The sequence below is a fragment of the Ammospiza nelsoni genome, chromosome 8, assembly GCF_027579445.1.
Source record: "Ammospiza nelsoni isolate bAmmNel1 chromosome 8, bAmmNel1.pri, whole genome shotgun sequence".
Classification (NCBI taxonomy): Eukaryota; Metazoa; Chordata; class Aves; order Passeriformes; family Passerellidae; genus Ammospiza; species Ammospiza nelsoni.
This window is the reverse complement of record NC_080640.1, coordinates 3,090,941-3,113,341: the sequence shown is the minus strand read 5'-3', so window position 1 is coordinate 3,113,341 and position 22,401 is coordinate 3,090,941. Positions and strand designations below refer to the sequence as shown.

Genomic DNA, 22,401 nt, shown 5'->3' with positions numbered 1-22,401 from the left:
AGAGGGCAGGATATTGCAATTTTCAATCCTCTCCCATGCTGAGGTACCCCACGACCGAGTTATCGCTTGTTTCATTAAGGTCCCGGTTATCAAGGAAAGTCAGACAAGCCTGGAGAAAGGGAGGCTCGGGGGGACGTTCTGGCTCAGCTGTGAATGGCCTCAACCTGTGCGAGGGGAGATCTATATGGGAGATCCGGGGAAACTCATTCATGGAAAGGGTGGCCAAGAATTGGAAGGGGCTGCCAAGGGAGGTAGTGGAGTCCCATCCCTGGACTTAAGGAACGACTGGGCGTGACATTCCGTGCTTCGGTGTAATTGACAAAGCAGGGATCGCTCACAGATTAGCCATGTGTTTTTCCGACCTCAAAGCCTCCCTGACCCGGCTGGGAGCGCCACACCCGCCCCTCACGGAGCCGCCGCCGCCTCCCGCCCCTCGCGGCGCCGCCCTCCGAGCCCGCCCTTCCCGCGCCTTCTCGAAAAGTCTCGCGAGAGGCGGCGGTTCCCGGCCGGACGCCCCCGGGAAGCGGCTCCGCTCTCGCCGCCCCTTCCCGGCTCCATTCCCGTTCCATTCCCGCTGCATTCCCGCTGCATTCCCGTTCCGTTCCCCGACCATGGAGGAGCCCTGCGGCGCGGGCGCCGCTGCCCCGCTGAGGGGAGACGCCGAGGAGCCCAAGCAGGTGAGCGGCGCTGAGTGGGGGCCGTGCTGGATGAGGTAGAGGGGCTGAGGGGGGATCGAGCGGTGCCTACAGACACATCCCCTAGTGGTGTTTTAATTGAAGCGGTGTTTTTGATCCTCTTTCCAGTTTGTCAGGGCCGGAGTGCTGTAGGGAACACGCTAATTATGATTAAGCGTTAATTGCGAGCGGTGTTGCTGTTGTTATGCATAAGTGCATTGTATTTACGTAAGTGGTGTCCTGTGGAGCTGTTTTTCCCGCGACATGTGTTAGTTCAAAGCTCCTCTCACACGGCTGACAGCTGCGTGTTTGAAAAGAAATAGGCAAACACCAAGTTTATTTAATTTATTATTATTTAATAATAATAAGGTGGAAGCATGTTTCGCTTTAATGTTGGTGTAGGGAACATTTGGTGTTAATAACCACCTACTTTCACAAACTTCAGTGGGAGGAGTCGTGTTCGTTTTAGCCTTTCTGATTGTGTGTTGTGTGGGCAGCTGACCTCAGTGGCACTTCGTTCTTGTGTCTCAGGTGGACAAGAAGGTCACTGCCACCTGCTTGGATCAGCCACAGTGTGGCCACAGGACCAGGACAGGGATTGTCCCACTGCTGAGGTCCAGCCTCACATTCTGGGCTTGGTTCTGGGGCTTTATGTCAGGAAAGACATTGAGGGGCTGGAGTGTGTGCAGGGAAGGGAGCGGAGCTGGGGAACGATCGGAGCCCCAGGAGGGGCTGAGGGAGCTGGGCAGGGGCTCGGCTGGAGCAAAGGAGGCTCAGGGGGAACCTTGTGGCTCTGCACAGCTCCTGCCAGGAGGGGACAGCCGGGGGCTCGGGCTCTGCTCCAGGGAACAGGGACAGGAGCAGAGGGAACGGCCTCAGGGTGGACACCAGGAAGAATTCCTTCATGGAAATGGTTGTCAAGTGTTGGAATAGACTGTCTGAGTCCCCATCCCTGGAGGTGTCCAAGGAAGGACTGGATGTGTTGTTCAGTGGTCCATCACAGATTGGACTTGATAATCTTGGAAGTCTTTTCCGACCTAAATGATTCTGTGATAATTCCTAAAGTGAAGCTTATGCTTGACATGAATTGGAATTGGGATAACTGGGAAACTGTATGTGCTGGGGAAAGGGAAGTGAATATAGGACTGGATTTTGCTCACTTAGCCTTAAAAATAACTTATCACAGAACAAGCCTGATGGTTTTAATTGCCAGCTATTAAGCAGAAGGTTTAATTTCTCTCTGGAAAGCAGGGCTCGGTGCTGTTCCTCGGAGGCAATGAGGTGAAGAGCTGTGCTGTGGTGAAATACTCCTCAGCCCCTCCTCAGGCAGCCTTTGCCCGTCTGCAGGAGAAAACAGACCTGAAGCTGCCTCCTGCCAACTGGCTACGGGAAAGTGCCAAGCTGGGACCTGCAGGGACAACCATTCTGGGCAACAGCAAAAAGAGTAAACCCTTCTCAAGGTAAAGAACAGCAGCCCCTGTTTTATTCCAGGCCTTTAAGAATAATTCTCATTGTGAACTTGGATCCTGTGTCATTTAAAGTAGAAAGTACAGGTTTTACCATAGCAACTTCATATTGCTTTGTCTCAACCTTTCTCCCTCTACTTTTTTATCTTGAGTTGTTGCCTCTATGGTCTGATCTTGTCTCATTAGTAAATGATTGCTGATATTGATTATTTACATAACACACAGAGATGGTTTTGTTTATTTGTTCACGTGCATGTTGACACCTTGCCTCAGACAGTCAAACTGACTTTTTGTTCCTCCCCAGATCAAACTGGACTGGTTCAGCCAGCCCTTCTGCCTTTGATAACAGGTGAAATGGGACTTGTGGTTGGTTCCCCTTGGAAACCAATTTATGGCTCTTCTGGACCTTTAGAAACTGGACCTGACTAATACAAATGAAATTTCATATTTATATCAGGATTTCATGTTTCTGTCACAACATGGGTGAAATGAGGGGCACACCCAAGCAGCAGTGTTGCCTTTCAGTGTGGATGTTTGCTGAATTGTTGAATGAGTTGAGTTCAGAGTGTTCATAAACAGGAGGCTCAAATCCTGTGCTGAACAAGCAAATTCACACCAAGTCAGTCAGTCAGTGAAATTTAACAGTTTGTTCAAGGTCTGTGTTTATATTCTCATTATCTCTTTTAGGAGCTGCATTTTTCAGAGCAGAGTAACATATTTTTCAGGGCTTTATGAATTTTTCATGTTTATTTTAGATACTCTGATTGCCAAATAGAGGCTGGCAGTTCAATCTCTTTCTCTAGTGTCAGTATTAAAAGCTGATAACAAAAGTATAACTTGCACTTCATGTGTGTTTTGGATTCTAGTGGTATCTGGATTTGTTTTAAAGAATGATCTGTACATTGAAATATTCCAGCTTAAGTACCTTGTAATTTCCTTAACGAGGGTGGAGGAAGAGACAGTGTGTCTGTTACAACATGTAGGGCAGTTCTGGAAAATGTGAATAAGGGGTAAAATTCAATTATAGCTACTAAAATTAAAGTCTTTAATATGCTTAATGCCTTAAAGAGAAACTCCTTGAAGAACTCTTCCTATTTTCAGTTTCATTTTCTCCATTTTTTCTTGATTTCCACAAAACTTTAAGTGTTCTAGAATGTCCTGGAATTAGATCTAAGCACTTTGAAAGATATATTTGAAAAACTTGCAGAATATGAAGATGAAATTACTTTGGTAATTTTAAGTCTCATTACACTAGGGGATGTTTAGCTGGGTAATTTTTTTCTTATTTTATGAAGCCTTTCAAAGATTTAATAGATATAAAAGCCAGGTCTGTAATGTCACACTGGAACTGTCTTAACTTGTAATGTTTTTTTGATAGCTTTGGGATGGCCTATGACTTCATTGACTCAGTTGGAAATGATGTGGATGTTGTATCTGATTCAGAGGTATGGACACATCCTAAAGTCTTACATTGCATAAACTTTCATTTTAAGATATTGTGATGGCTGCTGGCAGTTTTGTGTCCTTTGGGGAAAAGGAAAAATCCCTTAATGAATCACAGATCACCAAGTAAGGGAATTGTGGTCACTGAATAAGAAATGTAGAGAGAAAAATCATATTTCCTCTGGAGTTCTACAGATAATCTGCAGCTGAAGTGTGCAGTTTAGTGAATGCAGCACATCAGCCTTGCAAGATAGTTGTCTTGTGTGTTTGAAATCAGTTATTTTGATGCAAACTGTTACTCTCAAGATGGTTTTCTCCCCTATTCTTATAGAAAAGAGAGCTCCTCTTCAGCTTCTCCTTTCATTTGATTTTTGTCAGTTTGTCAGCTCTTTTGGTGCTGGTAATATCTATAAAATTCAGATGAGGCTGCTCAGAAGAGGAAACATGCTCATGTTAATATTTGTCAGATTTGTATTCAGATTTAGATCTCTGTCTGGATTGCTTTGGACACTTGGCAAAGAATTGGTATTGATGCTGTGAAAATAAAGGTTTACAATCCAAATCATGCCCTTGGATATTTTTGTCAGTTTTGTTGGTACCTGGTCATGGTGATCCAATCACAGAATGTGTTTAAGCCATGTGTGTTGTTCCTACTGGTGGTTTGGTCTCTTTGTCACTGTCATTGGTGTTCTCTGCCCTCAGCAAATGCATTTTCTTGTGGGTGGTTTACAGATCCCTGGCATTGTCAGGCTTTATTTGACCATGTGGGCTGGGGTGGCATTGATTTTCTTCCCAGTGGTAGGAAAGGGGCTGCTTTGGGATTGTCCTGAGCACAGGTTGATAATAAAGATGTGTTTGGTGTTGCTGGGCAGGTCTTACACAGAGCCAAGGCTTTTCCTGCTTCCCAGGTGGGAAGTGCATGGAAATCTGGGAAGGGACACAGCCAGGACAGGGGACCCTGACTGACCAGAGGGGGCTGGGGGAAGAAGGGAGGGGGGAAGGAAGGAAGGAAGGAAGGGGGGGATGTTTGGAGTGGTGGAGTTTAGGCTTGGAGTCTCCCCAAGTCATTTACACGTGATGGAGCATTAGTTTCCTGACAGTTGTCATCCCAGGCAGTATAATTATATTAAATACTCTCTCTTTTCACTTTCCTTCTGCAAGAACATCAAAAAACTCCTGAAGATCCCTTACAGCAAGTCCCATGTGAGCATGGCAGTGCACAGGATTGGGAGGACACTCCTGCTGGATGAGTTGGATATCCAGGAGCTCTTCATGAGATCATCTCAGGTGAACCACTTGGTTCTTGATAACTGTGCAGTGTGGGCAAAATGCATTATTTCAGGAACAGAATAGCAAGAAAATGTCTGGAAATCCCTAAAAACCATATGTGGGTGCCAAGGGTGTTCTGTTCAGTGTAGTTTGTGGGTAAACTGCTGCAGATGTCCTGTGTTCATGGCATTGTAGGGTTAATATTCTGTGTCTCACTTCTGTGTAATTACTTCAGTGTTGCTATATCATTGGATTGATTTTATAAGCAATATGTATTTCTTACTATGTAGCCTCTTGTATATATGATTTTCTAATGAAGTCAAATTTTCAGTAAGGACATAACTTTCCTAGAAGCTGTATTCTCAATAAATGACCAATTCAGGATTTCAACTCTGATGTTATTTTCTCAGTTTCTTCCTGTGGAGGAGTATTTGTAAGTTTTTAAGGCACTTGGTTTACTTTGCAGATGCTTCTTGACATTATTTTCATATTTCTTCTGTTGCCCAGACAGGGGACTGGACATGGCTGAAAGAGTTTTATCAAAGGCTGATTGATCAGAAATGGCAAAGAAAAAAGAAGAGTAAAGAACATTGGTACCAGAAGGCAATACTTTCTAAGTTTTTATATTACAGGTAATCTTTTGTCTGCATGAAACTTGAATTCTGCACCACTTCTCCTTGGTTTTTGGTCTTGGAACCAAAATGTTAAAATTCCATTATAGTCTGATTAATTTACTCCTTTTTCCTTAAACAGAGGGAATTGAGGGGTGAGGTCATGTTTCCATGGAATTTGAAGTATTTTACTTTAAAATTGAAGTACTAAAGAATAAAATAAACAGCATGACTTAATTAAGTGCATATCAGCCAAGTCATTTGTTGGCAAGGGTGCATCAAACATAACAACTCTAAAAATGGATCTGTTTGCATCTTGTCAGCTGAACTTGTAAATGTTTCCTTGTCAGCATCAACGGAGATGGAGCTGCTCAGCCTGTTCCTTCCACTTCCAAGCAGCACCAGGAGGGTCCTGTTGCAGGTGAGAGTGATGAAGCAGGAAGGGCCTCCTGGCCAGCTCCTTTTGAAATGCCTTCCTCACTCTCTGAAGATCCAGGTGCCTCCAACCAGGTTGGTGTGAAGAATGTTTTACATGGCACCACAGTGTTTGTAGAGCCACACATGGGGAAAGGTTCTCAGCAGTGCTGCTGCAGCTCCCTTTGCTGAGAGAGCTGAGCTGAGGCATGAGGAGAGCTTGGCAGGAGGTGCAGTTCCAGATTTGCCAGTGATTCAGAGCTCCAAAATTCAGATATTTGTTCTGTCACTCTAATGCTAAATTGCTGTTTTTCCCAGTGTCCTTGAGAAACAAATCCTTTGGCTAAGAGTATTCATCCCTGCCTTTACCTAAGAGTAGGAAAATGCTCATAATCAGAAGATGTGTTTGGAAGCTTAAAGTTCTGGCTTTTCTTTTTAAATCTGCCATTAAAATCCATTTTCTGGTGGCCCTGAATTCTTTAGGGGAAGAGGAAAATGAAAATTTCTGAAAATGGAAAACAGTTAAGCAGTACTTAAAAATACTTGCCATGAGATTACACAAGTGAAAGGGGAGATGTTTACAGCAATTATGCAACAAGCTATGATTAGTATCAGGCCCTAATTCAGGGTTTCTATTCTGGCTAAACTTATTTATGAAAACTGTTAATTCTTGTGGTTTTTGTGAGTAATATAAACCAGAATTGATTAAATTTTGGAGAGGTTGAAAGGTCTGCTGTCTTCAGTCTGCTTTTATAGAATAATGATGCTACAGTTGTGCTTGCACAATGTTACCAACTGAGCTGCCAAATTTAGGGGGTTTCTAACCTACATTGGCCATAAAATTGTAACTGCATGTGTTGTGTGAAGTGGAGAAATGCTTCAGTGCTTGAAAGCTTTTAGAAAAAGGACTCTTCTCTCTTCTACCCTCTTGAGGAACCATTGCCCCATTCAGCAGACTGTTTATCATAAAGAAGCTGTTGTGCATTTGCACAGTGCCATTTTCTTTAGTTCATAAATGAACCAGCAGGATAGAGGTTTTGCTTCTGGACACTGATAATGTGGTGTTGACCCTAGGTTAACAAGGAGCTCTTGGAAATACTTCCTGGTTTCTTCCCAGAGCCTCTGAAAATGTTACAAAACACAACATTTTGGCACTAACTGTAGAAAAGAAGCATTCTAGTCACTGCCTAGAGGCTTTTTGCAGTTTTATGCAGATTTGTTTAAAGATGATGGAGGTAAAGGTTTTTCCCTTACACGCTTTTGTTGTTCATATCTTTCTAAATGGCTGACTTGACCTCAGCAGCAGAATCACTGGTTATCCTTGTGCTCTCCACAGGGAAATGTGCCTCTTGAGCCCTCATATCTAGTGGGGCACGTGGCCTCAGCCCCCAGAGAGCAAAACCTGTCTCCTTTGTTCAATGACGGGGAGAACAGTCAGGTATGCTGTGTGTGAGAGCTGCACCCCCAGGTTAAAGCAGCGCCTCCAAGCCAGGCTGAGCTGGAGCCAAGGCCAAACCTCAGTCCCTGTAGCTGCAGCTTTTGTGGCATCTGCAGTTTTAAGTTCCTGTGAACGTGCTGGGTTTGTCACGTGCTGGCTTTTATTTGCTGCTTTGGCTTCTTGCTGTCTCATAATTCCTCAGAATGTCATGGAGAATGAGTTTTATGCCACTGATTTACTGACCAATTCTGTTTTCCCCTAATGAAGGGACTGAAAAATGACTTTGTTCGTAATATCCTGTGGACCTTTGAAGATATCCACATGTTGGTGGGATCAAATATGCCAATATTTGGAGGTGGGAGATACCCTGCTGTGAGCCTGCGTCTCAGGTGAGCTTAGAAATTCACAGATATTATTTATAGCAGCCTTGACTGATTTGTTACTCTGCTTCCTAGTTAGCTATCTGCATTTTTTGCTATTTTTATAAAAGACAGCAGTAAAATTTATCTTCCTGGGAGTCTGAATTTCAGTAGCTGCTTGTTGGGCATAAGCACTTAAAATGTTATTGAGCAGTGAGACAGAACCATTCCAGTCCCAATTTAATGTCAATCCCTTCATTACCACTCATCCTGTTCCTCCCTCTACATGGGCAAAGAATGAGCAAAAACTTGAAGCTGATTTGGTGTATTTTTCATCTTTTAAAGACACATTTAAGAATTAGCAGTACCTTGCTCTGCAAGGAGCTTTGGAAGGCCTGAGAGTAGGTTTGTGCTATAATTAGTTGCAGCTAAAAGTTCTATTCCTTTAGAACTTCTGAGGTACTGATTATCTTGGTAATGGTGTGACATTTGAAGCCTGTTAAATGTGGGCAAAACCTCCAAACTGCTGATGGAATGTGAGCATGTTCCATTGGAGAGATCAGCACATCTGTTTAGTTATAACTCATGATTAATACAACAATTCACAAATCATTGTTTTAGTCTTCATCCACTCTCAGGTGACTTAAACCTAAATTCCATTTTAAACATCCCCAATATTTCCTGAATATGTTCCTAATGTTCCTAATTTCCTAATGTTTCCTGAAGGGGTAAACAGAGATTTAAGTAACACTAGAAATATTTTGTTTTAGGGATAACAACAAGCCAATAAATGTGCTGACAGGGATTGACTATTGGTTGGACAACTTAATATGCAATGTACCAGAGCTTGTAATGTGCTTTCATGTCAATGGAATTGTTCAGGTAAGTCTGGCTCTTTGCATTATGCCTTAAAATAATAATTCATTCTTCATCTTCTGAAATTGCCTCAGTTATCACAGATCCTTCACACTGTTCTGAGCAGAGATGACAAAAATCCTGTAGTGCAGAAGGAGAAGCATCTTAGACAGCTTGCAGCAGTCATCTAAAAATAGTGTATTCTTTCTTCCCCTCCCTTTCATGCATGCAAGATTCCTTCTTCCCCTGGTGTTTGAGTGAAGGCAAAAATAAAAAATGCAACTGCAGAAATCAGTTTCTTACATCTTGAAATCTGCAGTGCTCCCTTGCCAAGACAGATGCAAGCTTCTGAATGTTTCTGCTGTTTTACTGTGGACCAGCTGTGTTTGTTCTACCTGGTAGCCTGGAGTTTTTCCTAGGCTGACTAGGTTTTAGATGTTGTACCTTCTCCCCCATATTTTTCCTATTCTTTTGTTCTCCATTTGCCATGTTTGTGACAGAAATGGATCCTTCTTAAAGCTTTGTTTGAGTAGTGTCATCAAGATGTGCTTGCTTAAAGTAAATCATAGAAATTAACTCAATTTATCTTAATAACAGCCTTTGTTTTAGCTGCTGATGGAGACACTGCTATATTAATTTTGGTGTCACAAAACCCTCCTGAGCTTGAGTCTTAATTTCTGTTCTTTGCAGAAATATGAAATGATCAAGACTGAAGATATTCCCAATTTGGAAAACTCCAATTTTTCTACCAAAGTGATAAAAGATATTGCTCAAAATATCTTATCTTTTCTGAAATCAAATTGCACCAAAGAAGGACACACCTATTGGCTGTTTAAAGGTAAGAAGGTTTAGATCAGTTTGAAAAGATTGATGTTAATGTGATGTTAATTAACGAAAGATTTTCTTTTTCAGCAAGTGGGAGTGACATAGTAAAGCTCTATGACCTCACCACGCTTTGTGAAGAGACTGAAGACAAATACCAAAACCCTTTTACAATGCCAGTGGCAATTCTGCTGTACAAGTGAGTTTTATCAATTTTATTGCAGTATTTCATTCTTGGTGCAGTTCTATTCAGAACACAGACCAAAAATCATGATCAAATGACAATCATATACAACCTTACTAAATCTTAGTCCCATTAGATCAAAACTGACTTTTCTTTTTCACCATTTCTCCATGTAAACTTCTTTGCTGATAAAGTCTTGTAGTCTTATCATAAAGTTTGGAAGATCAATAGCTGTAGAATATTATTTAAAATTTCTTTTTTCTAGCACAAAGAAATTATCCAGGGATTTCACTGTTTTGTTCAACTTTCTCTTAGAGTTGCTTGCAATATGATGTTGAAGAAAAACCAGAACAAGAAACACTATGGCACAATCAGAACATTGCTCCTGAATTGTCTCAAGTTGTTGGACAATGGCAGACATCCTCAAGTGAGAGTTCAAAGTTTTCTTGCACTTTTATGTAAATATGCTGTAATCATAACAAGCCTTGTAATAAATAGTGTGTTACTTCTTCCTCTCAAAGGAGAGAATTTAAATTTATAAACAAACTTAGAAGTTGATTTTATTTTTAAAGAATCCCATGCTATTTTTTAAAATTAGTATTTTTTGCTGCCTCTCATTACAGCACAAGTCTTCTGTCCTGCTCTAAAAAATAACTTCTCATTACATTCAGTCTGTTCTTGCTGCCAGAGAGCCCTCTGGGAACAGATCCTGGAGAAAAAGTGTAAAATGTGAATATATGGACATTTTTACTCTGAGAGTGGCTGAAAACTGGGTCAGGCCAACCAGAGAAGTTGCAGTCTCCATCTTTTCAGATCCTCAAAGCCCAGCTGGACACAGTTCTGAGCACCTGCCTTGATAAGTGGGCTGGGCTAGAGAGTCTCTAAATGATTTAAGCTGTTTTCAACTGAAAATGAATCCCAAAAATGTGATGTGAAAATCTGAGTCATATTTAGAATGGAGAGGAGACATGGGACACATGAAACTAATAAGAATGTAGAAATGTGGATTCCTTGTAGAGTTGTGAAAGGTTTTCAAAATCCCAGTGGGATCTCTTCAGTTTATTTTTTTTTGCTTGCATAAGACCCTTGTGTTGTTTCCTGTGATCTGCAAGCTGTCAGAACAGGCAGTACTTGTTCTCTGGTTTTTATTCTCCTCTAAACTTGATCAGCTTGGATCCTTTTCCTTCCAGGGAATTTGCTCAGGCTCTGTTTGCAGGTTATCAAACACCTCTTTGCATGTCCTCTGTCCTCCTTATTCTAAGATCATTTATATTCTTGCCTCTCAAAAATTGAACTTGAGAATGAATAATTTTTTTCTCTTCTTTGCAAAGATTATTGCTTCAGCAAACTACATGTTATCAGAGCTTTTTCAGCTGGATGAACCTAAAAAAGAAGACAGTGCAGACTTCCCTATAAATGGCAATTCTGATGAAAGTTACAGTGAGGAAGAGGAAGAGATGCCAGACAGTGATGAAAATGGTTCCTACAGCAACAGTTCTGATCCCCCAGATGACAATAAAGCAGTGGCAATCATCAAATCTGTTGGGGAGTTGTCAGTGCCAGAAAAGTACAAGTCTGTGCATCGAATACGTGTAAGTGGCACTGGGGTGTTGAAGGGATTTCCTGGATGATTCAGTTCATGGGTATGAAATTCAGTTCCCTGGTAGTTTTGCCTTCAGGTGAACTGAAGTGGGCAAAGAAAAACAGTTCATGAGCTGCTCATAAAATCTGAGGTGTTTGAATTTTATGGTAAAAGCTTCATGTAGGTTTTTTTTTTCCTTACCATATTCCACTTTGTCTTGCTGTTACCTCTCATTTGCATCTTCTGGCCAGTGATTTTATGTTTCCTGTGCTGACCATTTCCTCTGTTCCCCCCCGGTGCCCCCCTGAAGCCCAGCTGTGCTTTCCCTGTGTGCCACGGCACTGAGGAGCGCTGCAGGCTGGTGCTCAACCACGTCCTGGAGGTGAGTGCAGTGCCAGCTTCCTGAGGATGCTTCACCTCCCACCCCATCCTTCATCTGCTGTTTGCTAAATATTGCTCTCAAGGTGAAGGAAAGGATTTCTCCCTTTTGCAGGGTTTGAAGTCTGTTGACAGCAGTGTTAAAAAGGAAGGTGACCTTCCTGCAGCTGACCCCAGCACTCCAATCCCGTTGAAATATGAGGATGAATCCACCAGTGGTGGTCCTGAGTCTCTGGAAAAACAGATGGCCTTGTTTCTAGACAAAAGTAAGTTGTATTGTTGTGCAAAATAAGACCTTTCCAGTGCCAACACAAACTGCTGCTACTTTATTTTGATTGTCAAAACAGTGTGCTTAAATCACTAATTACAGCATTGCCTAAGGAAAAGTGCACTGAAAATTGGAGAACAGTCTGTTCCTTTTTAAATATGAACAGAGGAGCTCATTTGAGTTATTTTGCATAGCAAAGAATCTTTTATTAGTCAACACATGATTTTACTGGACTCTATTTAGATGTGGCTTTCAGATGACTTCCATAAAGGCTTGGTATTTTGAGGTTTGGTATGTGCAGCACCGTAAGTTTTGTGGGTTGATTTAAAAATAGCCTTAATGTCTTTATGTGTGTGTGGCCTGGATGTTTTCTGGAAGAATTTCTCCCTTCTGGCAGGTTTTGTTCCTACATCAGGTGCTTGAATTGCATATAAAATGTTAACTAGGATTTTGGGTTTTTTTTCCTGTACCTCTACAGTTGTGAAAAGAAGCAGCAAATAAAAGATGTTTTGTTTGCTGAAATGCTCAAACTCCTGGAGTTTCAGACTACAGTCTCACTATTTTATTTTGTTCTGGAGTGACATACAAAGTTCCAGGAAAGACTTTTTGTTTGAAAGAAGTGGAGTTCTCTGCAGGGCAAGGAGCCCTGTAAGCATAGCCCAGAAAAAATTTATCTTGCCTACTTTGGCAGTTCTTTATTCTTTCCTTTCTCCTCCTTTCTGTCTTTGAAAAATCTCTGAATAAGAAGCCAGTTCAATTTTGAGTTATTCACACTCACAGACTCCTGGATCTGTGTTGAGTCCATCCCTGAAGCAGCAGCAGAGCTGCTTGCTCTCTTTTGTTTCCCAGTCCCTGGGTTTGTTTTCTGTGATGTGAATTATGTATTTTCTCTGCTACATGTACATATTTACATACATATGGAAAGGATAAGTGCTCTAAATCCTGGAATTTGTAACTTCAAGAGAACTGCCTGTGAACAGTGGATGGATACAGGGTATGTGCAGTGTTTGTGTCTTTAGCAGGGTGGGGTGTTACAGTTTTACATTGGTCTTTGTCCTAGAGGAATATGTACTGCTTAAGGATTTATTATATTTACTTACTATGTGTTTATATAATGTGGTAAGATAGGCCTTGTAAATCCACCTTAAGCAAGAGACACATTTCTGTGTGTGAATACTGTCAGGGCAAAATTCTGTCCCTTGGTGGGGACAGGCCTTAAATCTGTAGACCTGTTCATTCTGGCTCTGTAACCGTTGCAGCATCAAAGAAAAGCTTCATAACCTTATGCAGAGGATATCCTGAAATAAGTGTGAGAGAGTGCTTGGTTTTCCTTGTGGGAAGGACCAGGTTATCCAGGTTCTTGTGTGCTGGAGGCTAAACTCACACATGGCAGCTTTCTCACCGAGACTGTTCTTACAGAAACTGAGCATTTATCTCAAGGATGTGGTAGGGAACATGACAAATTCTGCCTGTGACTTTCTTGGGGTTTTTCTATTGCTCCCTGAGGGAGAAGTGTTGGCCTCTGCTCCTGTGTTCCACCAGCTGTCTGAGGTCAGAGAGGCACTGTCACTGTCCCACTGCATTCCCAGGAGCAGTGCAGGGACAAGTGCCACGTGTTGGGTGTTTTGCAGAGGACACTGGAGTGCAGAGCTCTGCCTGTGCAGGGCTGTGGTCAGGCAGTTCCCATCCTGCCTGTGCTGCTGTGCCTCTGGCGTGTGTTAGAGGGGAGAGTCACTGATGGGGTTCTGTTCCTCTCACAGTGGGCTCCTTCCAGAAGGGGAAGCACTGCAGTCAGTCAGGAATGATTCCTGGATCCTGGCAGTACAAAATGAAACTCCAGCTCATCCTGAAATCATCAAGAGCTTACTATGTGCTGTCTGATGCTGCAATGGTCCTGCAGAAGTACGGGCGGGCGCTGCGCTACATCAAGCTGGCCTTGCAGTGCCATGGTGAGTTCCTTGAGTCATCTGTCACCTGTGCCACTGCCTGGGGAGACCTGTCACCACATCACACACTGCTGGGCATGGTTTTCCCTGTGGTGTGCAGTGACAAGTGTGACAAGCTCGTGTTTAACTGGACTCAGCGTCCAGCTCAGTATTCAGGGCAGAAGTCTGAAGTGAGGATAACTTCTGTCACTGATCAATAGAAAGATGTGATCCCATTTTGACAGGCTGGGAACTTGAGGGCACATTGGAGCTCCAGGGCAGTTGAATTTGGGAGAGTTTGTCCTGGTGCCAAGGCCAAGACAGTGTTCTGTGCTCCAAGTGATGCTGCTGCAAGCTGGTGTTTATTCCCTGGTGGTTCCCATGTTATTTAAATATATCCTTGAGAAATACTGAACCTCTTCAGCAGCTGAATTGGATGCTCCTCTAAAATAGAATACATCTTGAAGTATTACTGAGGAAAAGGAAAAAAGTAAAATCAGGCTGTTTAGACTAATACTGCCATAATGAGAGTAACCAACTGGGAAATGCCAGTAGCTTAGTGCCAAAGTGCTGCTATTTCCCTGCCATAAGGGAAGGCTCCCATCTTAGGGCAGGAGGAGGTTTATAAAGCAAACCCACTTGATCTTAGCACAAAGCATCAATAGACCTATCAATAACTCACAGGACTTAGCAGCTTTCAGTCTTTTATAGTCTTTTATAAACTCTGCCTTTTGGAAATTACCTTTTCAGGCTGTATTTCCCTTGAGTCAATCTGCAAAAAGTCAGTTTTCCCTTGGTCAAGTCTGAGGTTAGCATTTGTAATTACCAGAGTGACTGCTCATCTTGCACAGCATTGGGGCTCTTTTTAAACCATCAGCCTTGCAGAGCAACTGTGACTTTAAAATAAGTTATTTCTTCTGAGGATAACACATTGTCACACTTATTCTCTGTCTGCAGACAGGTAACACAAAACCCAATTATCTTGTCAGTCTGTGTCAAGGCTTTTGATGTGTAATTCTCTTTCCCCCTCCTTGATCCATGTTGGTTTTTCCCCACCAGATACCTACTGCTGTCTGTGTGGCAGCATGCTGCCCGAGGTGCTGGGGTTCCTGTGCCAGTGCTTAACCCTTTGTGGGGATATCCAGTTAATGCTGGCTCAGAATGCAAACAACAGAGCAGCCTACCTTGAAGAATATAATTACCAGACTAAAGAAGATCAGGAGATATTACACAGCCTTCACAGAGAATCCAGGTGCCAAGGTATGATCCTGACTCAGGAGAAGTGCCAGACTTTGGATATGTGGCAGACATAAATAATTCCACTGGGTTTCCTCAAAGCCATGCACCAGGAGAGCCTGTGGCAGAGGAGTTATTGCACTTCACTTCTGCTTCCTTCAGAGAAGGCTCATCCTGCCTGTCACACAGAAGGGGGTTGTCAAGGTGTTGTATGACATGGCCTGAAGCTGTGAAACAACTAAAGGCTGTAACTGCTTCAGTGATAAACAGAATCTACCTGACATGAGTCTTGTACTTTCTCTGGGCAATTTCCCCTAGACTTAAATTAGAGAAATGCTGTTTGACTCAAAGGATTTGCATTTTGTTTTCCAGTGTTTGCCTGGGCTACAGATTTATCCACAGACTTGGAATACCAGCTTTCTGTCAGCTGTAAATGCTATGAAGCAGCTTATGAAATCCTCCTCTTCAGTAACTTAAAAAGCCAAAACCCAGAGCAGCACATCCAGGTGCTGAAGAGGATGGGCAATATCAGGAATGAGATTGGAGTGTTCTACATGAACCAGGCAGCTGCAGTGCAGACTGAGAGAGTGGGCAAGTATCCTTTTTCCATTCCTGACCATTTCATGGAGCTACAGCAGTGATCAAGTTCACTGATTGTATGAAAAAAATCTATTTCTGTTTATAAAGAGGGCATTTAAATGGCTTTTGTAGTTTTTTAATGTCTGCTGTGATTATTTGTTTACAGTAGATCACTGTGGCTTGTAAACTGTAGTTAACTGAGCCTAAACTGAATAATGGAATGTTCAGTTTATAGAAATTCCTTTAAATGTGTAGAATGATCTTGAAAAGCCATGAGGGAAAACTTCAAACCCTGAGGAATTTGAGTCTCTAAGCCTTGTGCTTCACCCTAGTGAGTAAAAACGTCTCAACAACAGAGCAGCAGCTCTGGAAGAAAAGTTTCTCCTGCTTTGAAGAAGGAATTCAGAATTTTGAGTCCATTGATGATGCCACCAATGCTGCCCTTCTGCTGTGCAACACGGGGAGGCTGATGAGGATCTGTGCCCAGGCCCACTGTGCAGCTGAAGGGGACTTCAAAAGGGAATTCTCTCCAGAAGAGGCCCTTTATTACAATAAGGTAACCCCAGACCCCAGAATTCCTCCTACTGTGAGGTATTTGTAAATACTTTGGTAAATATATTTAAATTTGGGTGGAATAATCTGGGTGCTTCCATAGTACCCTAATCCTTGCTGTGGAGGCTTTGGTGGTGTTGCTGAGGTTTGATTGCTGTGACATTCACATGCTGATATTGAACACACAAAAAGGAGAAGAATTGCACGGTCAGAATTGAAGTGATTATCAAATGGGAAATACAGAAAAAGGCTCAGGGAGGTATTTTGAGTAAAGGGAAGCTGATTCATAGTTGTTAGAAATGCAGGCAGTAACTGTGTGTGTGATTTTGACATTTGTAGGCTATTGACTACTACCTGAAGGCCCTGAGGTCTCTGGGGAAGAGGGATGTGCATCCAGCAGTTTGGGATTCTGTGAACTGGGAGCTGTCCACAACCTATTTCACCATGGCAACTCTGCAGCAGGATTATGCTCCCTTATCCAGGAAGGCTCAGGAGCAGGTAACAGAGGGCTTTCATTGTGTCTGGAAAATGCATTGTTGCCATCCTGGAAAACAGAACAGGGAGCAAAGTTGGTACTGGAATTGTAGAATCATACAATGGTTTGGGTTGGAAAAGACCTTAAAACCCACCTTGTTCCTGGGATAGTGGCTGCTCCAAGCCCCATCCAGCCTGGCCTTGGGCACTGCCAGGGATCCAGGGGCAGCCACAGCTGCTCTGGGCACCTGTGCCAGGGCCTGCCCACCCTCACAGGGAACAATTCCTTCCCAAAATCCCATCTAAGTCTTCCTTTGCTTCCCTTTGCTTCCCTTTGCTTCCCTTTGCTTCCCTTTGCTTCCCTTTGCTTCCCTCTTAAGGTTGATTCCCTTTGTCTTACATTAGATGCTCTTGTGACAAGCCCCTCTTCAGGGATTTTTTCCCTTACATTTGTATTTATTTGTGTTGTAGATAGAGAAGGAAGTCAGTGAAGCCATGATGAAGTCCTTGAAGTACTGTGACATTGACACAGTGTCTGAACGGCAGCCCCTGTGCCAGTACCGAGCTGCCACCATCCACCACAGGCTGGCTTCCATGTACCACAGCTGCCTCAGGAACCAGGTATTGCTCCAGGCTCTTTCATTCTCTACCTTCCATCCTTAACATGCTCAATATGTGTGGAGCTGATATTTATCCTTCTACCTATAGCTGGGATATATTTATTTCAATTATTTAACCAAAGAAACGAGTGCTGTTTCCCAACCCTGTCCAAGTGAACCCTTGCAGTGGCTGCTCCTGGCCATGCAGAGGGGATTTACTGTGCCCTGCTGTGGTGCAGGTTGGAGATGAGCACCTGAGGAAGCAGCACCGTGTCCTGGCTGATCTCCACTACAGCAAGGCCGTGCGGCTCTTCCAGCTCCTCAAGGACGCCCCCTGTGAGCTGCTGCGGGTGCAGCTGGAGAGAGTGGCCTTTGCAGAGTTCCAGATGGCCAGTAAGTGCAGCTCTGCCTTTACAGCTTCCCAAACCACCCCTGCCCGCTTAGTTTCATTTTTAGATAACTAAATTTATGTGAGAGCAGGAGCAATCTGCTGCTCAGAATAGAATTTTCCTCAAGAGAGGAGACAAGGCACTTTTATCTTGCTGCTTTTCAGCTGACTGGGGCAGTGAGGGCTTTCTTCCTAACTCTTGAAGTCTTTGGATGGAAATAAAATACAGTCTGTAACATCAGCCTTTTGTACTCATTTTTTTAGGTCAGAACAGCAGTGCTGGGAAATTAAAGACTCTGTCTGGGGCCCTTGATATAATGACCAAAACCAAGGGTGCATTTCAGCTCATCAGGAAGGAGCTTGTGGCAGAAACTGAACAGGTAAAGGAGCTCCAAGTGGTGTGATACCTGCTCCCTTCTGGCTCGTGCCTCCACAAATGAGGGGGCATTTGGCAGTTAAAGTATTCCTTGGTTACTTTTCCACAGAGCCAGGCTTAAAGAGTGTGGGCAGTTAGATGTATTGCAGTTCTCCCTTAACCTGGAAGTGGATTAAAGAAATTTCTTTAGAAATGATCCAGAGATGGATTAAAACATATTTCTGTACAGATGTGGACTGCCTGACTGTGTGAATGGACTTCTTTTTGTGCAACTCTCCTATCCCTTAAAAGTCTTCTCTAAGAACTTCAGAACTTATCTATAATAGAAAAGTTCTCTGTCTGTGGTATATTTAATATTTAAATATTAAAATGTGCAGGGCTGTCTGTAGCCAGTGTGAGTTATGTTCCTGATGCCTCAGACAAGAATTCCTTCAGGCTGTGCTGATGTGTGTGTCCCTTGCTGGCAGTCTGGGTAACACATGTAAAAGTCAGCTCACCTGCAAGAGGGGTTTTTAAATCACTCCCTGTATTTAAGAGGTGGAATTCAGTGAAATTGTTCTGGGCTGTTTGTCTCCTGTAGATCAGCAAGGATAGAAGTCCTGCTGAGAGCGTGTCAGTGAGTGATTCCTCTGCAGGCCTCAACAAAGAGGAAGTCTTGAAACTGCTCGGGATCTTTGAGTCCAGGATGTCTTTCCTTCTCCTCCAATCCATTAAATTGTTAACTTCAAGCAAAAAGAAGCTTGGGTAAGTTGGAACTTGGTGTCCTTTATCCTGAATGGAGTGAGATTGGTGTGTGACTGAGCAGAGTTCCTGCTCTGGGGGAGCAGCTGCTGGGTGCTGCTGGTCTCTTGATGCATCTTGCTGATGAAGTGTCAGTGGAGTTTGGCAAGCAGAAATTCAGGCACATCAGTAATGCTGCAAGGAGAGGGATGGATATGGGGGTCAGGGAATTCACTGATTCCTAATGGAGTCTTCTGTCCTGCTGCTGGCATTCAGGATAAACCTGAGTTCTTTTTGTGCTGACTGAAGAGAGATTGAGCTTTGGTGTGGCAGCAAATTCCTTCCCCCAGTCCTTCTGTTGCTTTGATCTGAATGTGTGTGGTGTTCCTTTTGGGACCCAGAAAATTCCTTTTACTCCCCCTGCAGCAAGTGTGTGACTGCAGGAGCTGCTCCTAATGTTACATAAAGTGAAGTTCTGAAAATGTGGCTTTAGTTTGAGAGGATTCTTTCAGGCTTGGAAGTTGGGTTAATAGTTTTGGGGATTGAAGCCCTGCTGATGGAAGAGCTGTTTTGCTAAAAGTAAACTGTGAAATGAGTTCATTGTGCCCAGGAAGTTGAAAGTGGGAGACTGATAAATAAAAAACAAGAGAACTCAGCCTGGGTTTTTTTAGCTGTTTTTCAGGCAATGTTAGGAGCTTTCACCTCCTAAAAACGAGCGTCCACAAGGTGGCAATCTGAATATGTGAAACACAGAGGATTTTTACAGGATAATTTATATGTTACCAAGCAGATGTCACAGCTAACTGGGTAAATGGGTTAGTTCTGTTGTCTCATAACATGAGCAACTCCTCATTTTTTGTTTTGGAGGGTTTTTGCCCCCACATTTACCTTGGCATCACTGTGAGGTTTTGCACTGAAGTTTCCACACAGGGAACTTTAGTTACAGTTTGAATTCTGTGCAAAGGGACTCTTACAAATCTCCTCAGCTCCTTGAAACTTTGAGGCTAAGCTTGAAACTGCCTTTGATTTAACCTTTCTTGTGCCTTCTGTGCATCCTGTGTGCATTTCCTCCCTTCTGTTCTGCAGAGGAGAAGTTCTGCCCTCTGCTTTGATAATGGGGTGAAAAGGGGGGAAATTGGAGCTCAAATGGTGCTTCAGGGTCTCAGGTGCACTTTGACAAAAACCAGGAGAATGTGTAGGAAGTGTAGTGTTGGATAGCCAAACTTGCAGCCTGGCAGTCAGAATGGATGAAATCAGTTGTACCCTCCCAAGGTGGAATCATGAGCAGAACAGAACTTGGCTGTGCAAATTGGAGGGGAGAAGTAATTGAAAGTAATTCTTTGTTCTGGGAATACTTGTAACTTATCCCAGAAATACTTTGCATTTCAGTGGCTTTTTATTGACTACCTGTTCTGTTTAATAAATGAACCTGATTCCTGCCAAGTGTGTGATGAATTTAATTTGCTTCAACCTTTCTCAGTCATTCCTGAAGCACTTAGAATTAACCTGTTGCTTGTACATTTTATATTTTATTATATTTATGTTTTCTGTTCCTGCCTGCAGTATAAACAGAATGCCCCGACTGCAGTGCAGGGAGTGCTGGGGGCTGAGGGTGTCCCCAGTTATCCTGCTGGGATACTCAGTACCCAGTTGGTCTCAGGGACTCTCACTGCTCACAGTGACCCTGAGATGTGTTAGAAAGTTTCTTTTCCCAGCCTGGTGATCGAAGGAGGAGTCAGAGCTCTCCAGTTCTCAGTCTCAAGGTTGTTTATTGTTCCTTATCTATAAAATTCTTTCTCCTGTCCAGCCAAGGTTCGTTCAGTAGGACAGACAGAGGCACACTGCCTGCCCCAGGGTGGTGTTATCTTTTTGTACTAAAAACTACATGTACAATATTTACCATTACTTCCCAATACCTATCACCCATGTTAGACAGTGAGCTTCTACTCTAAACCAATCTGTAAGTGCCAACAACACAGCAGAAGGAGGCCAAGAAGAAGAAGGAGAAAGGCTGGACATGCCCAGATCCCTCCATCTTGTCCCCTGAACCCCCATTCTAAAAACCCCAAAAATCTATTTTTCACCCTGTGATAAATTCACTGTCATCCTACTTAAACTGTTGTGGCTTGTAATTCTTCATCTGAGGTTGGTAACTTGCTCCATGGGTCATAATCAAACCCACAGGGGCATCTTGGGCTCTGTGCCAGGGTCTCTGAGCCCCCTGGCAGGGGTTTGGGCAATCCAGGACAGCCAGAGGGATGTCCTGAATTCTGACAAGTTGGGATACTCACATTTAATATTGTTATTAACGTTATTGAATAATGCTGTTGATGATGTGCAGAAGGCAGAGCTGTGGTCTGAGTTGGGCTCTGTGCTCTCTTTGCAGGGGCAGCAGTGAGGAGGAAGCAGCTCTGAGGACCAACAAGCAGGTTTACTCCCTGCTGCTCCGTGCCACTGCCAACAAGGGGCTGTCACTGCTGGAGCGCTGCGAGCTGCTGCTGAGCCTGCTGGAGCAGCTGGAGGGGAGCCTGGCCTGCAGTGAGGGCAGAGCTGCAGTGAGGGCAGAGCTGCAGTGAGGGCAGAGCTGCAGTGAGTGAGGGCAGCCCTGCAGAGCTGCAGTGAGGGCAGAGCTGCAGTGAGGGCAGCCCTGCAGAGCTGCAGTGAAGGCAGAGCTGCAGTGAGGGCTGCCCTGGCCTGCAGTGAGGGCAGAGCTGCAGTGAGTGAGGGCTGCCCTGGCTGCAGTGAAGGCAGAGCTGCAGTGAGGGCTGCCCTGCAGAGCTGCAGTGAGGGCTGCCCTGCAGAGCTGCAGTGAGGGCTGCCCTGGCCTGCAGTGAGGGCAGAGCTGCAGTGAGTGAGGGCTGCCCTGGCTGCAGTGAAGGCAGAGCTGCAGTGAGGGCTGCCCTGCAGAGCTGCAGTGAGGGCTCCCTGCAGAGCTGCAGTGAGGGCTGCCCTGGCCTGCAGTGAGGGCAGAGCTGCAGTGAGGGCAGCCCTGCAGAGCTGCAGTGAAGGCAGAGCTGCAGTGAGGGCAGCCCTGCAGAGCTGCAGTGAGTGAGGGCTGCCCTGGCCTGCAGTGAAAGCAGAGCTGCAGTGAGGGCTCCCTGCACAGCTGCAGCACCAGTGCCTTGCTGGGAGCACGGGGGTGTTCCCATGGGGGTTGTGCTCACTGAGGGTGAGCTCTCTCACTGTTGTTCCCTGGGAAAGCACAGGGATTCCTTCTATCCCCACACAGCTCTCCTCGTTCTGCTCGTGGCGTTTCGTTGTTTGAAATGCCAGCTTGGAGTTCTGGAGATAAAAAGGAACTTTTGCACCATGGGGAAATTCCTGGTTTTTCTCTTGCAGTGAAATCTGTTTTTTGCATAAAGATGTAACCTCGCAGCTGCTCTGGTTTGGTATTTATTGAAATGTGTTTTGTGAGCAGGGCTGCACTGGAACACTTGCACTGCTAAAGGCAGCCCAAGCTGTACCAGGAGATTCTGGATGCACTTCCTAATCCCAGGGAGGATCCTGCACAAAAACCTGTGCCTTTCTAGCTCTGATGTGACTCTTGCAATTTATCAGCCATCTCTGGGATTTTGTTTTGGAAAGTGAATGGTTTCAGCTATGTTGGAATTGATCAAGAATAGTATTATCTTTTTCAGACTTGAAACTGTGAATAAATGAGAGGATATTTTTGAATAAAAATTTATTTATTAAATATAAACACATCAGTCTGCCTTGTTTTTCTTGGTTGTGACCCTCCTCAGAGCAGCAACCTGGTCAACAGAATTAAAACTATTTGAAAGACAAATT

The 22,401-nt window shown here is 43.9% G+C and overlaps 1 protein-coding gene across 2 annotated transcripts; it reads left to right on the top strand.

Moving 5' to 3' along the window:
- The first annotated feature begins 508 nt into the window (after positions 1-508).
- On the top strand, positions 509-22,312 carry EDRF1 (erythroid differentiation regulatory factor 1). Of its 2 annotated transcripts, XM_059477085.1 has the most exons (25): positions 509-677; positions 1,926-2,134; positions 3,519-3,585; positions 4,745-4,870; positions 5,360-5,484; positions 5,814-5,973; positions 7,214-7,315; positions 7,583-7,704; positions 8,445-8,556; positions 9,220-9,367; positions 9,442-9,550; positions 9,851-9,962; positions 10,867-11,127; positions 11,428-11,499; positions 11,611-11,761; positions 13,524-13,712; positions 14,748-14,948; positions 15,297-15,515; positions 15,836-16,059; positions 16,395-16,553; positions 17,001-17,150; positions 17,368-17,521; positions 17,781-17,896; positions 18,473-18,636; positions 20,999-22,312. In XM_059477085.1, exons 1-25 carry the CDS (start codon positions 612-614, stop codon positions 21,186-21,188), a joined length of 3,708 nt encoding a protein of 1,235 aa, XP_059333068.1. In that variant the 5' UTR covers positions 509-611; the 3' UTR covers positions 21,189-22,312. The 2 variants fall into 2 exon arrangements, with proteins under 2 accessions (XP_059333068.1, XP_059333069.1); XM_059477086.1 differs by lacking the exon at positions 7,214-7,315 and having other exon boundaries at positions 589-677; positions 1,923-2,134.
- Positions 22,313-22,401: the final 89 nt, after the last annotated feature.

Excerpts from the sequence above, each read along its gene's own strand:
- EDRF1 (XM_059477085.1), top strand. The coding sequence starts at position 612 with ATGGAGGAGCCCTGCGGCGCGGGCGCCGCTGCCCCGCTGAGGGGAGAC. Across the intron at positions 11,762-13,523 it reads GGCCTTGTTTCTAGACAAAA|TGGGCTCCTTCCAGAAGGGG; the intron begins GTAAGTTGTATT and ends TTCCTCTCACAG. Across the intron at positions 15,516-15,835 it reads AGTGCAGACTGAGAGAGTGG|TGAGTAAAAACGTCTCAACA; the intron begins GCAAGTATCCTT and ends GCTTCACCCTAG.